General features: G+C 42.4%; 3 protein-coding genes across 3 annotated transcripts; 2 read left to right on the top strand and 1 right to left on the bottom strand.

Annotated features, from left to right (window-relative positions):
• The first annotated feature begins 246 nt into the window (after positions 1-246).
• wdr21 (WD repeat domain 21) lies at positions 247-6,456 on the top strand. The gene is made up of 13 exons (XM_080883096.1): positions 247-677; positions 808-935; positions 1,192-1,349; positions 1,753-1,835; positions 2,413-2,515; positions 2,851-2,994; positions 3,198-3,247; positions 3,521-3,600; positions 3,839-3,931; positions 4,019-4,116; positions 4,194-4,370; positions 4,618-4,732; positions 5,851-6,456. Exons 1-13 carry the CDS (start codon positions 583-585, stop codon positions 6,057-6,059), a joined length of 1,533 nt encoding a protein of 510 aa, XP_080739222.1. The 5' UTR covers positions 247-582; the 3' UTR covers positions 6,060-6,456.
• A 143-nt stretch (positions 6,457-6,599) lies between these two features.
• zfyve1 (zinc finger, FYVE domain containing 1) lies at positions 6,600-12,800 on the bottom strand. The gene is made up of 13 exons (XM_080883095.1): positions 12,136-12,800; positions 11,337-11,842; positions 11,005-11,248; positions 10,655-10,915; positions 10,337-10,551; positions 10,143-10,249; positions 9,901-10,009; positions 9,722-9,819; positions 9,448-9,565; positions 8,943-9,113; positions 8,571-8,751; positions 8,344-8,457; positions 6,600-8,252 (listed from the first exon to the last, which is right to left on the bottom strand). Exons 2-13 carry the CDS (start codon positions 11,814-11,816, stop codon positions 8,020-8,022), a joined length of 2,331 nt encoding a protein of 776 aa, XP_080739221.1. The 5' UTR covers positions 11,817-11,842; positions 12,136-12,800; the 3' UTR covers positions 6,600-8,019.
• Positions 12,801-13,040: 240 nt separating this feature from the next.
• Positions 13,041-15,940, top strand: pigh (phosphatidylinositol glycan anchor biosynthesis, class H). Its single transcript, XM_080883097.1, has 4 exons — positions 13,041-13,531; positions 14,964-15,173; positions 15,288-15,371; positions 15,487-15,940. The coding sequence occupies exons 1-4, from the start codon at positions 13,355-13,357 to the stop codon at positions 15,559-15,561; spliced, it is 546 nt and encodes a 181-aa protein (XP_080739223.1). The 5' UTR covers positions 13,041-13,354; the 3' UTR covers positions 15,562-15,940.
• The last annotated feature ends 1,212 nt before the right edge of the window (positions 15,941-17,152 follow it).

The raw sequence follows: 17,152 nt of genomic DNA, 5'->3' as shown, positions 1-17,152 counted from the left end.
AAATAAATCCAACGACATATCAAACATTAATTGGTTTTTTTTTGTAATTTAAAGTCAGTGCCGCTTTAAATTATATAGTGTTAAGGGCGTGTATATGTCGAACAGTCACTTTATTTTGTATTTCAATATCCAACTTTTTCCGAGAATCCAGTGAAATAAAAGTAATTTTCTACTCGCGGAGAAACTCACCAATAGCTGTCTAGAACGTCAGACATTATTGTTCTCAATGGACCAATGAACGCCGTGTGGAGGCGGGGATGGCGTGGCTGGACGTTACTACACGGGAGTTAGCTAGCTAGTGACTATTTACTTTCACGTTAGTGCCATGTTATTAAGAAGGTAAACCCAGCACAGTATCAACTCAAAGTTTGTTTATCGACCTATAAATACGTCGTTTACTTTAATCGATGGTGAATGTCCAGCAAACGTGTCAAAACGTGTGTAGAAAGATGTGCAGCTAACGTTAGCCCAACGGTGTTGATGGTAATCTGCCTGTAAACACCTGGACTGCCAAACACAGAGAAGTGAATGAAAAGCAACACGCCGTCAGGACCATTTTACTTCTAGACCGAACCATAAGAAATGAGGAAGTGGAACTGGCGAGAAGGACAGCGACCGCACACGCGACAAGGTGCTGGTCAGCGCCGTGGATGGCACCGAGGAAACCGACAGCAGTGGTAGCTACGTTAAGTGACACTTATATCACGTTAAAGTATGGAGCATGTGCCATACTAGAATACAGTGTTTGTAATGACAGTGATCAGTATGTCAGTATCATTGTTGTGTGTGTGCGTTTCCTGTTCAAAGGTATGAACGTGATGATGCAGGGCCCTCACACAGACCATCTCAGAAGCACCATGCTAACCAACCTGCCTCACATTCCTCTTCTTCCTTGCCTTCCTCGTCTTCTTCTAACGCCAGCAGTGCTGCACCAGGTCAGTAACGTACAGCATTGAAAGTACACGTTTGCGTTGGAAGCCCCCATTTCTTATTATTAAAGGTATCAGAAGAGCACAACACTTAAATTGAACACATATGTACATAAACAGTAGTTTTACATGCAGTGTCTTGTCCAGGAGCACTTAAAGTAGAAGGATATTGACAGGAAAATTCTTGTTGTACACTTGGAAAATCAAATAGATGCAATGAAAGATGCACAAGCCTAATTTTTGCCTCCTTTTCTCCTGCCAGAGCTGCCAGGTTTCTATTTTGACCCAGAGAAAAACCGTTACTTCCGGCTGTTGCCCGGGCACAACAACTGTAACCCACTAACCAGAGAGCAACTACAACAAAAAGAAAGAGAGAAGGAGAGGAACAAGATGTTGGCAGAAGATGAAAACACAAGAAAAGTAAGTCTGTCATCAAGGGTGGTAGGCAAATCTTTTTAATCTTCTTTGTCTTTTAGCATTTTTATCATATTTATTCTTTAAGATTCCATTAAGCTTTTTCCTGTTGCTGTAGACAGACACAGTCATCTGATATGCTAAAGTTATGCCCTCTAGATGAAAGCTTACCATAAACCTCCTGCAGTGTACTAAAGGATTATGGCTATGCCAGCAGCTGTAATGACATCATCACAGTACAGCATTAGAGCACAACTGCAAACTGTGTAGGAATAAAACACTTGAGATCACAGTTGATCTTAGCAGAAGCACATGCTTTTCTGCAATCCGGGACATAAATGTTTAAGAAGTTGTAAAGAAAGAAACCTTGGTCGTAAACATGTACGCACATTTTCCTTGTCATTTACAGAAAGCACCAAGAAGAGGACTAAACACTTCGCTGCTACTTCAGAAACGACATCTAGGTGTATTACCTGAGCACTCCTATTGCAGGTACTGTGTCACAGCCCTGCAGGCACGCAAAACTCAACATAACACTGTTTTTCCCGTGTCCTAGCCACAGCTGTAACGGATTATGGGAAACAAAGAGAAACTTTAACGCTAATCAGTTCTGCATGTGTAGAGTGACTTTTCTTCTGAGCTTTGCTGGCCACTAATAATGATGCTAATCTATTTAGACAAGTTATTTTAAATGGTAATAAAAAGATGGAGAAACATGCATAAATGCAGTCAAAGAAAATACTCTGCATCACTGGGAATGATATGAATAAATGGAAAAACAAAAAGTAATGAAATGCATATGAGGAAGTTTCTAGTTCTTTTTATCCTACAGGCAAACTGTCTAAATAAATACATAAATTACTACAGAGACACTGTCAGAAAGCTAAGAGAAAAGTGTATCAATTATCCTGGGTTAGTAGATTGTCTGCAGACAGTGCTAGTCTGTTACTATGGTTACTGTTGTGTGTGTGAATGGGAGAATGACTGAATGTAGTGTAGAGCGCTTTGGGGTCCTTAGGGACTAAGTAAAGCGCTATACAAATACAGGCCATTTACTGTTTGTCTCCAGGCTCGTCCATGAGGTGAAGGTCAGTGAAATGAGACGCCACAAACTAGAGATCCAGAGCACAGACAACAGCATCTCAAACACCGACAACTTCAGACTCATAGTGGTGAGAACACACACAAACACAGTGCAAAACACATGTTTCAATAGAATAAATGTTTGTTATAGTTGGTTTCAAGGGAGGGAGAGGGAGTAAGAACAGTTTGCTTCATCCAGAGGATGATTTGGGTCCACCAAGGCCCTGTGTATGATTTAAAAAAAAAAAAAAAAAAAAAAAAAACAACAAAAAAGATTGTTTTGAATGTTAAACACTGACGTTAGAGTCCTTTTTTTTTTCTTAATTGCTGGAAATGAACACAGTAGGTTACCTTTAAATATGGCCTCTATCTGTACTTGATGATGTGCATATGCTTTGTTTCTTTGTTGCCATTTCTTTTTCAGGGGGATTCGGCGTGTGAGCGAGTGTTCACAGTCAACGATGTCTCTCATGGCGGCTGCAAGTATGGCATCATGAACTTCAGCAGCAGCAGCAAGGGGTCTCTGTCTGTGGAAATGTGTGATAACCTCTACTTCACTAATCGGAAGGTAGGAGCATTTCTTTGGAGATAAAAGACCCTCCCTGAATACAAAGAATATGTTTGCATTTTTGTAGTTTCTATTTAGTACACTGCAGGAAATAAAAATTAATTAACTCACATTAATCTTGGAGCCTGTTTTTATGATGTGTCTACAAACATTTGGTCTGTTTAAATAATATTAATCACTCTGATCTGGTTAACATGTTTCAGGTCAATTCCATCTGCTGGGCTTCGGTAAATTACCCCGATTCTCATGTGTTGTATCCTTCCACAGTTTAATTAGAGCTCTAACTCTAGTTCACTTAACCTTCAAATAAAGGGCTTAACCTGGCAACAAAGATCACTTATAAGTTGTCCTTTTCATTTGCATTATTTGTGGATTCATACTGCTGTTGTTTCTAAAAGAATACACTTGGTGACTATCATCAAAATGGTAACATTTTAGCTCTATAAAGTGCACACCTGTGTCACAGCGTGTCATCTCTTCACTGTTTTGGTGAAACTTGTATGTCCTTGACTGAAGTAACTATCAGGCTGTGTCTGGTGGGAGTAGCAGACACCCCTGGCTGCGTGAGTTTACTTCCTGCTTCCCTCTTCAGCAACTCCAACCCAGGTTTGTCAGGGTTCTTGCGCAATATGCAGCAGTCACATTGCCCTTCTGTAGTTCATTTGTGAAGGACCCAGGTAGCAGTATGGTAAAACATACTATTCAAAGAAGCTTCTTCAGTCTTGGAATTATTATTCTAGAAGACTTTTATTTTGAAATATGTTTTGAAAGCAGTTTTGCTGTTGTTGTGTACCTCCCCATTACCCTCAACACCCTTCTCCTCTTACTTCTTGTACTCCTTCAGATCAGCCTGGGATGCTGTGCAGCTTTAAGATATCCTCAGCCTGGTCTTGTGCTTGGTGCCTCAACCCCCAGTTTGACAAGACGTTCAGCACTGGTTAGTAGTGCAGCTAAACATTTTTGTCGTTATAGAAAGGAGAAAATTACACATCTAAAATAATCATGTTTATGTGTGTGTTGACAGGCCTGTCTCGTAGAGTGATTGTGAAGGATGCAGAGACGGGCAGAACACAGACGTACAGCGTCGGCAGTGATGTCCTGGCTCAGCAGTTTGCCCTTAGGGTGAGGCATTTGTAACTTTAAAGTTGTTGAAGCACTCTGTAAGAACACCAAGCAAAAGAACGCCTTTCCGTCCACAGGTTCCTGTCCTGTTTAACGGTTGCAGATCGGGGGAGATCTTCAGCATCGACCTCCGACAGCGCGGCCGCAGAGATCACAGCTGGAAGGCCAGTCGCTTCCATCAAGAGTCAGCCATCACCTCTGTACGCGTCCTGCAGGATGAGAACTACCTGCTGGCTGCTGACATGCTGGGCCAGGTCAGGTTCTTGACTTGACTCTTTAATTTTCTTTTTTTTTTTTTTACAGCAGATAATACTTTCAGGTTCTTAATTACAGGTATTTTACTTATGTTTTAGCCTCATGCGGAAAGACTTGGTAAACACAGAACCATCAGGCCATACTGACAAACTGTGGTAGAAAATATCAGAAAGGAATCATTTGAAAAAGGTAATAATTCAAGGATAGTTCTGTTGAGCCTTTGTGTGTTTTCTAATTTCTTTGCAGATTAAGCTGTGGGATGTGCGAGGCACAAAGCCAGTGCAGGAGTACAAAGGTCATCATAACGAGCATGCCTACCTTCCCATCCATGTCAATGAGTGTGAAGGGCTTTTGCTAGCAGGTAGGAGAGGATAAAACACTCTCAACACTCAATACTCTCACTGGTATAGGGCTGCCACAAACGATTATTTTGATAGTTGACTAGTCACCGATTATTTTTGCGATTAGTCGACTAATCAGATCATCATCCATTGGACATAAAACGTACAGCTTATTGCACCAGCAGCATCTGCTCTTATATAACTATCATTACCTTACAGCTTTAAGTGTTTAAGGTCTGTGCTAACTAAAAATAAAGAAAGACAAGATGATAGTTTATTAAATTTGAATGAAATTTGCAGATTGTTTCAGTGAAGTTTAATAAACTCCTTGCTATCTAAAATATAACAGGACACCGGAGTATATTCTCGAGCATCTCACACTTCTGATAATCAGTTGTCTGCTTGACTTTATTCAGCTGTGTAAAAACTATAACTTTAATCTCAGCCAAACCGATTTACTCAGGAACAAATAAAATACAAAAAAAGCCAAACAATAACATTTTTAAGTTATCTAAGTGACTTATATATCATGTTTAACCTGAGTAGCGAAAGACGGCGGTGGGTTTGAAAACGATTTGCCGGGAGTCCGGTGTTCTCACGGCTCTAGTTAGCCTAGCCCCCGGCTAGCTATCGAGCTAGTGGGTAACAGACATCTCCGAAAACGTCGGAGCGCTTTTGAAAATATGCGGTGTCTTGATAAACTGAGCAGATATTTGAGGTTTACACAGCTACATTCTCGCCTGAAAATATGTTAAATGTTTATTTTGTGACCCATAAAGAATAACAAGAGTAATAGTAAAACTAAGTAGCTACCGCCATTGTTGGAAACTGAGCTGGGCTGCGCTATGAATTCTGGGACAGAGCTACTTCTTCTTCGGGGTTTAACGGCAGCTGACATCCTTGTACATGCAGTGCTGCCATCTTCTGTTTCAGTCCGTTATTACACTCTTAAATCCTGCTACTTATTCCTGCGTCTTTTGTGATCTTACAAAGCTTCAAACGACGCGTCGACTATTAAATCAGTCGTCGACGATTTTGATAGTCGACGTAATCGTGACTAGTCGACTAATCGTGGCAGCCCTACACTGGTATAAACCTTTTTTGCGTGCAGTTTCAATGTTTACCATCCTTTCTACAGTGGGTCAGGATTGCTACACAAGGTTATGGAGCCTTAAGGACGGTCATCTATTGAGAACCATCCCATCACCCCACCCGGCCGCAAACGACTTGATCCCAAGTGTTGTGTTTTCATCTAACCTGGGTGGCAGCAGGGGCCTCCCCGGGCTGCTCATGGCTGTCAAACACGACCTCTATTACTTCCCATACAACACTGACTACCAAGAATGAGGAGTGCTGAGGCCAGCTGTATCACTGTGTATTTGAGAGTGTGGCTGGGTAAAGATGTTATGTGACAACCATTTACACTAAATTTAGACTGAAGTGGTGACCTCAAAGAACTGCTTTTAAATTTCATGGGAGTTGCCTCATCATACACATGATCGTGTTTTTGTGCCAAAAGGAAATGGAAGTGCTGCATTCACATGTGCACACCGGTACAGTTCGGTTTTCCTTACTGTTCTTTTTACAGAAGAAGTGCACTTATTTTAAACACAGCTAACCTTGATTGTTACTGGAAATAAGGGTGCTGGGATTGAAATTTGAAAAATGATGATACTTTTTGTTTACTAAATCAACATGTTTTATAGTCTTTGTTGATTCCCAGTAAAGTTTATTAAAAACCTTATCCCACTGCATTGTATTCAACCCATACACAGACACCTTAAGATTCCACTGTTTAATACATATGTATGAGCATACATAAATACAAGGTATTGATTGGTTCCATGTGATATCTATAGTCATTGATCTCTGTTTGAGACAGGATAAATCTATTATTCATGTTGAAGTCTGTTATTTCAGCTTATCTGATTGATCACAAGCAAACCAACTCTTCCAGTTCGTTAACAAGAAACAAACAAAAAAAAAAATCTTACACAGTCAAATCTCATAATACCAAGATATTCATTAGAAAGCCTGAATGCATCAAGTGTCATCTTCATTTAATAGTAATCGGGTCAGATACTCTGTACAGTCCTGTTGAAATACAAGCAACCTTGATAGTTGCTGACAAAGAAGAGCGACGCAGCCTGAGCTGACAGTAAAAGACTACTCTTACTAATGATCTCTGTTTTGAGGGGCCAGCCCCAAACATGGTTTGAAACCTCAACTGTGTTAAGTCCCTACTGTGATCCAGCCACTATAAAGCAGTTTCTGTTGCATTGAATCGCACCTTAGTCAGATTTGTCCTGATACGCAGTTATGACATTTAAAAATAAAATGAGGCAATTTAAAAAAAAATTCCCTATTAAAGTAAACATTTTTCCCATATATGTACTGTGCATACTAAGTAGAATTCAAACAGTTAACATGGACAGCATTATTAAGGCTGTTCTTGTTTTTGTTTGTTTTAAATCTGCCCATTCAAATTCACAAACAACCACAAATAATCAATGGGACTATTTAAGTAGTAATTACGAATTATATATGTTGGAATGCATCTTGCTGCTACAGTACATCAGTGGCTTCCGATATAATGATCTAATATAGTCCCTGTGAAGCCAAAACGAAAGAAAAGTAGCTCTAGCAGGGGTGAATTAGAGGTAATCTACCTCAGTATTTCAAAAGAAAGGGATCAGAATTCAATGTGGTTGATGACTTTTGAGGTGTTCTATCTAAAGCTGGTCCTAAATATTACATCCAGGTCACCTGCACAAACCATTTTAGAACTAATAAGACATGATTACCTGGAAATGCTATGAAAAAGAAAAAACAGGTCAGTACTTGTATTTTTTAAAAGGCTTAAATATGTAGCTCCAAACCAGGCAAAAGGGAGCTAATGGTACTAGCATATCACGTAGAGGGTGTGCAGGGATTAGTGTGCAAGAATACAAATCTGAACGGATCTACAGAGCAACATGGAAATTTACCTGAAGTCATTTGTAAGCAAGCTTGTACAAAACTCACTTTGATCATCTCTCTGTTCTTTTTCTCTCCTGTCCTTATAATATTCAAGCCTTGCTCTGGCCTGTCTTCACAGTGTAAATTATAGGCATATTAAAGAGAAAAGCGATCGATGGACTGATGTTACATGAGGCCAGCACTAACAAATAATAAACGAGTCCCACCTGTACAGTCTAGAGGCATCCAGAAAAACAAAAATACCCCCAATGAAACCTGTTAGACTCAAGATGTCGCAGATTCCAGTTTCCACAAACGCTGGCATCTTTAATTGCTCCATTGAGTCCTGCTAGAGTTCCCCTGTTTTCTGGTTGCAGCCGTTGCAGACCCTCACGGGGTGGTCCCATCCACGGGACGGCACGGGGCGCCGCTCCTGGGAGCAGTCATCGCACACGCCCTGCCCACAGGCGCGACAGTGGTGGATGGAGAGACGTGGTGAGAACTCCCTTTGGCACTCGCAACAAGAGTGGATGTCCTGATCTGGCACCCAGTAGGCCGGCCGAGCTGCGTCCTTCACTAGGCCTGGAAAAAAAGTTTTTATTTCTCTCACTCTTTTTTTTTTTTAAAGTTGTTTCTCTTGCTCGCTATATTATTTTTTAGATCCTATGCTTACCAAGAGGTATATCGATGGCACCAACTACAGCCCCCAAAGTGTTCTGGACAGCCTCTCCAACCTTCCTCGCTATCAGGGTGCCTCCCTCCTCCTCCAACGCAGCGTCCAGCAACTCTACAACATGCACACATCAAATCATATCATGTTGTGAACATTAAAACCGCCTGAACCAGCCCGGCAAACAATACCGCACTCTTAAACTCCCACAGAGAGACTCATTTGTGTACCAGTTGGAATTCCTCTGTTGTGGAAACACGCATCACAGACCCTAACAGGCGCAAGACCCCAGCCCCTCTCAGGGACCGGCCGGGTTTTGGAGGAGCAGGCGTCACAGAAGCCCTCTCCGCAGGCACGGCAGTGGTGCTTGGTGTCGTTGGGCTGGAACTCCTCCCCACATTTATGACATTTCTACGGCACAATAATAAGTAATGCGATTTATCGGCATAACAGTAACATAACAGTAACATAACAGGAACATAACAGGAACATGGGCTATCACCAAGAAAATGTTTTAGTTACACAAGTGATGTTTCATTCACAACTACACATTCTGGGCCTGTGATTCCTTATATATAGTTAGCTAAATATTGGTTGCATACCAGGATGAGGGAATTGGGTTTCCAGTAGGCAGGAGCAATTTGGTCAGTGAGCCAGGAAGTGACCGCTTTGGCAGGCTTGACGCTGAGTTCAGACACAGACTGAGAAATGTATTTGACTCCGTCCAACAACCTCTGAGCAGCGTTGTTGTTGTCTTTCAAAAAGCCATCAGACTGCAAAGAACGGTGTAAAAACACATAATTACAGTATGCCATAGAAGTTGTGTTTATACAAGCGTCCCTCACAATTATCACTAAATACTGACAACAGTGCTGACAGAAATACAATGCCTGCCTTACCAGCTGGCGTTTGCACTGCTATATTCAGACTTGTGACTAATTATGCTTAGATCAACATGTTCCAGGAGAACATGCGACGTTACTTTTCTGGATATTTACATAAAGTATAAGCCACTCGCCTCATAGTGGCCAAATTCATATGACTCAAAGAAAACAAAAACTGAGCTTTTAGATTTCAGTGGTTTAAGTGAATTCACCGTGGCCTTACCCCAGGCCAGATGTGCTGGATTTCTGTTCTGACCACTGTTTCCACTGGGTCCTGGTTTCCATACCAGTACTGCCTGCTTCTGTAGATCACTGAACAGTTGGGACACTCAATGACATACCTGTAAAAAGACAAAACCATCTCAGTTTCAACACAGGGAGGAAAGATTCCAGAGGTGCCACACACTTTTTATATCAACTGTGCTCAATTTTTCATAAACTTTAAAGGGACATATGAAGATATTTATGAAAAATCATTCTATACTCGCAGGACTCACCCTGACCAAGCGTAGATGGCCAAGCCAAACCACGGCGAGTCAGACGAGGCCGTCGTTTTGGGAACCACTATGACTTCCTTTCCCCTTTCGTAGCAGGCCTGAGAAGTTCAGCACAGTTGCTCAGAACCTTGTCAAGCAGGTATACTTCAAATGTGGCGTAGATGTATATTTGTACTTGCCTTGCATGTGTAGATGCGGTTGTCGTACTGTGCAGAGTACCGGCAGCGATGTTTGGCTTCATGGTCAAGACCTTCCTTTAGGTGATTCATGCTCCTCTTACAGCCTGACCTGAAAGTTGGTGCCCAGCAAGTCAGCAAGTTTTATAAATAAGTAAAAGTAAAAGGTACTGGCAGTGATGATGCTGTAGAAATCTGATTTAAAGTATTTTTGATATTTTTTTTAGCAAAGCAGGGACACGCACCCACAACTGAGGCAGATGCTGGAGCAGGTAAAGTATTCATCTGGAAAGAAGGAGTTACTGGTCATATGTTCATCTGGAATCTCCCCACTGAAGCGCTCACTCAGGGCCTGAAAGAAGGCCCCAGGTGGAGATGGGAAAGGTATAAACATTTCCATTGGCTATGCCAAAACATACTTAAATGTAAGCACAGCTACCTGCAGGGCCTTGAAGATGACACTGGCAGATCGTGGCGAGCGTGTCGTATTGTTGTCCAGCTGCTGCTCCAGGCTGCGGAGCAAACCACTGAAGTCCGTGGGAGGGTTGTAGGTTCGAGTCCCACGGTACTGGATGGAGCTGAATGCTTCCGGAAATAAGCCCAGCTTCCTGAAACGCTCCTGGATAAGGCGCTCAGCAGATTCTGAGGGCGCGTCTAAATTCGGGGTACACATACAGATGGAGACAAAGTATTGAGGCAGTGGTTTGTGTGCTTATCTTTGAAAAACACTGAGATGAGACAAACTTCTTTGATGTACCTGATCCTAGTAGATTGGTGTGGACAGTCTCGTGGAAGATGATCACCGCAGGGCCCAGGGTGGACAACGGTACATCAAGACCACAGCGATTGGTAGTTGCCTTTAATTCTCTAGTGAAATGTTTCAGGTAGGCATCTGATGCATCACCAAGGAACTTGAAGAGATCGTCATGGAGACGGTCAGCGTGTGTCCGGTAGATTACCACATCAGAGACAGCCAGGACCTTGAGGAGCAGCCGAGTTCTCTGACCCTGATTAGCCCCTGATGAGTTTAAAAAAAAGAATCATGAATGCCTGCCTGCTTCTACCCCCGTTTGTTTCATAATATTAAGTAAATCAATAATTTCATACCAGCTCCAAGCAGTCCCTCTGTATCGATGACTACAAGCCGATGCAGAGGGTCCATAGCTGCCCAAACACCCACAGTGCAGGACTCCTGAGTGGGAGACGTCTTGAACACTTCTCTCCCAAGAAAGAACGTATGGTTCAGGGTGTAGGATTTTCCCTCACCAGTGTTCCCAAAAATGGAGACCACCTTGAGGAGCTCATCTGGACTACAACCCAGTCTGCTGACAAAGTCCTCCTCATCCTTCACCTGAGAATGCAGACAAGATCAGCTCAATCGTTGTAACGCATCATTAATAAAACACCATCAAACGCCGAGTACCTCAACAAGTGCTTACCTGCATTTCCTCCTTCTCATCCACTAGCAGGAAGCTGCGCACCTTCTCCAGTTTAGATTTGAGGATTTCTATTTCACTCTCCCCAGCACTGACACTGTTCTCTTGAGGAGCTTTGGCAGGTGGGTAAGATACCAGAGGGTGTTTCCTCTTGTTGACTCCCCCGTGGGTGCGTTTTTGGCAATCCAAACACAGGTTGATCTTACAGCCCTGGCAGCGGACCACCGCTCTGAGTCTCCCAGAGCAGCTGCCATCCCCTTTGCAGGAGTCACAGAAAGGAACGTGGCCCGAGGCGACCCGAACCCGGTCGTGATTCCTCATGCGCTCCTGCCGATGTAGCTCCAGTTCACAGCGGGCACACTGCAAGCTGCCACACTCATCGCATTCAAACACAGCCTCGTCCGAGCCCCCACAGGCATAGCTCTCCTGACAGACCAGGATGGTGCTCATTCCTTTGTTTACAGCTGGACCTTGACCACTCATCTCAAACCTGTGAGGTCAGGAATCCCCTGGTGTGAAAACAAGTATAAAGGATTACTGTGGGTAATTGGGACGGCAAAAGCACTGCAGGAGAGGGCACAAGGTTATGGCACCGTCTTGTGAATCTATATAACCAGATGTCAGATAACCTGTTTTGTTGAAATACTGAAAAAAACCCAAAAACAAATTCACTCATGAGCAGTACTGTCAACAAAACGATAGCAATCCATGCCCCTTTTCTCTCTCCTTACTTTTTAATGGGGATATTCAGTTTATTAAAACAGCAAAATTAAACACACAAAACTCGGACTAGTTTGTTTACCTTTTGACACAACAGCTCTGTAGCTAACAATAGCTGGCCGGCATCTGTTTTCTTGTTCTGGTAACGCTAACTTTCTACATGAGAGTATCCCACACTGTTCTATACATTAAAAATGCCTAAAAACAGGCATTCAAACTCAGTAGTAAAGAGTCATTAGCTAACAGCATTCACACAAAGAGACACTCCTGAAACAAACAACCTTCTTTTGAGTCGACTGACCTAACAGTTGCTACCAGTCCGACGGCTGTCTCGTTAAATAACCTGCTGAATCGACACAGTCTAAAAGTGGACACGTACACTACCTAACACCATACCGCCGAATGCCACGGAGAGCTGACGCTGGAGGGGGGGCAAAGTTAGCAAGCTGTTATTGTGTCAGACCCCTGTAGATGTTGCTGCTTTTACATCAGCTGATCGGCTTGTTTTTATCCAGAGGTCAAAAGTCACGGAAGCACAAAGCATTTTGGGAAACGAAGGCCTTGCAAGTGACATGGAAAAGCGCTTACTAAAGACGAGCTGTTTGTAACCTGTTTATGGCACATACACCAACGTATACCCCGTATTTGACTTTTACAGACTGTTTGACGAAAGCTGTGGACCAGCTTGAGTTATTGACGGAGATATCGACGAAAAATCAATCGTTGCCCAGAATGCTTTGCTTTTTCCAGCGACTATAGGGTCTGCTTTTGTTCTACACCAGCGTGGGCCGTAGGCACAAGCTGAGACGGAGACAGAAGCTGAAACTGACACGCATCTCGTTGATATCAAACGAAGAATAATAAATGTTACACTTACAAGTTGTTCTATGCATTAAAGTACATTTAGTTGTTTTATGAACGAGTTTTTTCGCGGTCTTTTGCTTTTGTGTATGCGAGAGCCCCCCACCCTTTCTGGACACCCCGGTGTAGAAAAACAGTGCAGCCACATGAGTGGGGATGGATTGTGGCACCACTACAGTTGTAGTTGACTCTTTAATTCAGCTCTTTAGCTATTTTTCCCTTTTAATTCATTTAAAGCATATTACTTTAAGGAGCTTTCTTTTTTCGTCATCATTATAAATTTATCACCGCCTGTCTTAATGTGCTGCTGACCCTGTCTATTTGCAGTTAACAACTAATGCTAGCTCGATGCTAACTTGACAGGGTAACCGTGTTGACACCATACAAAGGTCATCACTCGTCTTTTATGCTCATTCACCTCGTTTCGCTGTTCAGTCGTCATGGAAGACGAAGCCTTCACTGACATTAGCGGTAAACCAATCTCTCTGGACTGTCAGAGTCACTCCAGCTTTTGCAGGGAGTTCATTATCAGCTCCCCAAAAGTGTCCATGGGCAAAGTGATGGTATACACCTGCTCCGTGTGGCTTCTGGCATATGCAGTGTTCTTCTTCACCCAGGTAAGATGATGAAGGCGAGACCAAAGTGATGCAGATTTACTGACAAATCCTTCTCACTGTGGGGTTGAGGTGCAAAGTTTCTGAGGACAGCGAGACAGTGGTGAGGTGTGCAGTAGGAGCCGTAGGTGGCTTCAAGGTGGAGTGGGATTGCATCAGGGATCTGCTCTGAGCCCCTTCTTGTTTGCGATGATGACGGTCAGGCAGGAGTGTCCATAGACTGATGTTTACAGAGACACTGTGATATTTCCAAGCTACCTTGACTACCATGACCCGGACGCATCCATCAATCAATCCATTCATTCGCTTCCACTTTTCCAATTCAGTGCCGCAGGGGGTGCTGGATAGGTCCGCAGTCTGTCGTAGGGCTAACACAGACAGACAGACAACCACTCGCTCTCATATTCACACCTCTGAGCAATTTAGAATCACCAATTAACCTAACCCAACTAATTGCATGTTTTTGGACTGTGGGAGGAAGTCTGAGTACCCGGAGAGAACCCACGCTGATATGGGGAGAACATTCATACTCCACACAGTAAGGCCCCCTCCAGATGGAGGGTGGTGGTACCCTCTTGCTGTAAGAGAACAGTGGTAACCACCACCACCACCATATATATCAGATAAAGGATGTTGAATATGGAGCTGGCAGGCAGGAGGAAATGAGGAAGACCATAGAGAAGATTAATGGATTTACATGAAGAGGATTGGTGTGACATAGGCGGGATAGGGTTTGATAGAGACAGATGATCTGCTATGGTGACCCCTAAACGGAGCAGCAAAAAGAAGGCAGAATACAGTTCTTTCTTTCTTTCTTTCTTAAAGATACTTGTTGTAATCAGAATTTGTAAAATTGAACACTAATTCCCACCACAAGGGGCCAGTATTTTACAAGAAAGTCTCAATCTAGTCGCCCTGTCTAAGATCGAGACGATGCACTTTTTTAGTTAGTGCAGTAATTTTGCAGCATTTTTTTTTAAATGGCTCTGGGTTCTTTGTGTTCAAAGCTGTGCTTGTTACGTGAGCGTCCAGTGTGATCATTTAAAGTAAACTTTATTGTCATCTCTGCTATTTACAGTACAGTATATAGAGAGACGAGAATAAAGAATAAATATATATACACTTTGAGACTTTTCCAGTGATGAAAAAGTAGTTGGATGTTTACTGTTGTTTTGTTTCACATCATTTCTGTTCTTTCCAACTGAGCGTGGTTTCTTTCCGGGAGTGGGTGATAAAAGTCACTTTTCAGGTGCATCGGCCATTGTTTGCTGATCCATTCACTAGGATATCTCTCTATCAGCATTTCCTCTTCCTCTTCTGTTGGACTCAGAATAGACTGGATGCCACACCATTAGTATCCTGCAAATTGGCATCATGCAAAAAAATTTTAATTTACAATGATTATTTTTAATTTAATACTTTTCCTCTCTTGCAGAACACTGCCGTTCTGTCTGGCGCTATTCTTGTCACCCTTGTTGGCATGATGCTTCACATCCACTTTGTGAAGGTAGACCACGAGTCCCTTCTCGTCATTGGCTCCTTAGGCATCCAGGTGTCCTCCAGCTATGCCTCGGGCCGCGAGATAACCACTTTCATTGAGATGAGCAAGATCAAGGATATTGTCATCAATGAAGCTATTTACATGGTGTGTTGGTGAACCTGTGCCTCTGTACTTGTGTGACATGTTGACATTTTCTCATGTAGTTATTCTACAGTTTGCCACGGAAGATTGGATTAACGTCTAATGCTTTTATTTCAGCATCAGATCATCTACTACCTCTGTGTACTGTTGAAGGACCCCTCAGAGCCCGATGCAGTGTCAAGTGTTGTGCCATTGTTTCAGGTGAGGATGAACATATCTCAAGAGCCTGTTTAGTGACTTGATTACCTGCAGGGCTGTTGATGTGGTGTCATTCATAGGAACCTGTTTTTAATTAACTCTATTTTTTTCCCTTTAGAGTTCAAAGCCAAGGCTGAACTGCTTGGTGAAAGTCTACAAAAGCTGTCAGGAGATTCTTTCAAAGTGCCAATGAAGCACATGTCATACAGGAACACCTGAGGTCATTCACCATGTTTTTCTTTTAGCCTCTTCCTTGTTTGTGTTAATACATCTTAGGTGTATTTTATATACATTGCATTTCTTAATGTTTTGCTTTCAAGGATAATGGTGTCATAATGTTGTACTGTGTTACATGATTAATTTAAAATAAATAAAACACTGGTCTTGACTACTTGTTTAAACCTAAAAAGTCAAATTCTTTAACTTGAAATGTAACTTGTAATGTAAGATCATAAAAATAATATTTAACCTTATAGTTTTTTTATACACTTAGAATTCCACAAATGATACAAGTTTGTGTATTTTGGCGCCATTAGCACACTCTTTTGTGTATTTGTTTTTGCCCCCCCCCCCCCCCCCCCCCAAAAAAAAATAATTAATAGAATATAACAAACCAATATTCATTAATTACATAGATATTGGTAGCATTTGCTCATCTTTAAAAGTTTTAGTTGTTTAGTTTTACCACTAGGGGGCAGCACTACTCACAAACTTTTGGGTCCACGCATCAGTTTCTACAAGTGATTCAAATGTACACCATGTCCTGTTCTTTGTTGGCTCATCGTTTTTTTTTCTTCCATGAACTGCTTTTGAATATAATCTCTGTGAGAAAACAAAAGCCTATAAGGCAACAGTTGTATATGTGTATAAGATGGACTGTGTGTGTGTGTGTGTGTGTGTGTGTGTGTGTGTGTGTGTGTGTGTGTGTGTGTGTGTGTGTGTGTGTGTGTGTGTGTGTGTGTAAAATAAAGATCTACACCCTTTTCCTAAAAGTATTTTCACTTCCTCATATCTACTTGCACCTTCATCTCTTAGGAACAGTAGGTCACGTTTACCACTGAAGTCTGAAATATCACTGTTGGCATACCAGACCTGTTTTCAGAACTGTTTTTCAAGGTTACCTCATCAACAGAATGACAATCAATATATTGTTATTGCAGTAATTGTATTCTTTTTATCATGCAGCTGTAACACTATAATTACTATAATAACCCTTGTGGCATCAGTAAAGTGTCTACCTATTACAGTGTGAATTTTTTTTTTAAAGTGTGACATTATAAATGTTAATACACCAATAACTGTCTAACTGCCTATCAGATTAATGCCTAGGCCACTCACAAGTCATCGCCACCTTTCACTTCTGTTTCCTCTTTTTAGGCCTTATTTTTGTAGGGCCTTTTCATGGCGACTCAGTAAATTCAAGTCAGACCCGTGTGTGAACTCCATGTGGTACAGACCAAAAAAAAAAAAACCAAAAAACAAAAAAAGCAGAAGGGTGTGATTTTCACGGGGTGAAGCATCGCACTGCTGTGAGAAGTAGCCCCTTGACAGGATAATAGTCCCTCCTGGAGGTGTAAAGCAGCCAGGAGCCAATTCAAGAAGAAAACCTGGGAGTGACCAGGAGTGGCACCTCTGGGCTTTTAAATAGGCCCCATAAAGCAGGAGGAACACCATCACCCCCCCCCCCCCCCCCCCCCCCCCCCCTCCACCTAAGTAGGGGAAAGATTTGAAACAGCAAAAACCCTGTGAGCTAGAGCTGTGGACCGTTAATTGCCCATGATAGC

This window comes from Rhamphochromis sp. 'chilingali' (genome assembly GCF_963969265.1).
Source record: "Rhamphochromis sp. 'chilingali' genome assembly, chromosome: 5".
NCBI classification, from domain to species: Eukaryota; Metazoa; Chordata; class Actinopteri; order Cichliformes; family Cichlidae; genus Rhamphochromis; species Rhamphochromis sp. 'chilingali'.
This window is presented reverse-complemented; position numbering and strand designations above follow the sequence as displayed.